Genomic DNA, 334 nt, shown 5'->3' on the forward strand with positions numbered 1-334 from the left:
GTTCATATTTATCTTATACATATATAAATACATATTTATTTATTTATTTATTTATTTATTTATTTATTATTTTATTTATTTATTTATTTATTTATTTGTATTTATGTTTATCTTCTTCCGCATGCATGCAAACAGAAGAAAACAAAAATAAATAAAAAATAAAATAAAACAAAACAGCAATTGCAGCAGCAGATGAATTACACTATAAACAAACTATTGCTGCTGCTGTTGGTGCTGCTGCTGCTGCTGCTGCTGCTGCTGCAGTTGTTGCTGCTGCTATTACTGTTGCTGCTGCTGCTGCTCTTAACCCTTCTCTACCCTCCCCCCCCCCCCC

At 32.3% G+C, this 334-nt stretch overlaps 1 protein-coding gene across 1 annotated transcript in view; it reads right to left on the reverse strand.

Annotated features, from left to right (window-relative positions):
* Positions 1–303: 303 nt before the first annotated feature.
* The window catches only part of EMH_0060500 (uncharacterized protein), a gene marked incomplete at both ends in the record, with an annotated part of 2138 nt that continues 2107 nt past the window's right edge, over positions 304–334 (reverse strand). The window contains one exon of the mRNA XM_013497804.1: positions 304–331. Coding sequence (XP_013353258.1) covers positions 304–331 — 28 coding nt within the window. The remainder of the gene's footprint in view (positions 332–334) is intronic.

This window comes from Eimeria mitis, genomic scaffold, assembly GCF_000499745.2.
Source record: "Eimeria mitis Houghton genomic scaffold, Emh_scaff2941, whole genome shotgun sequence".
Lineage (NCBI taxonomy): Eukaryota > Apicomplexa > Conoidasida > Eucoccidiorida > Eimeriidae > Eimeria > Eimeria mitis.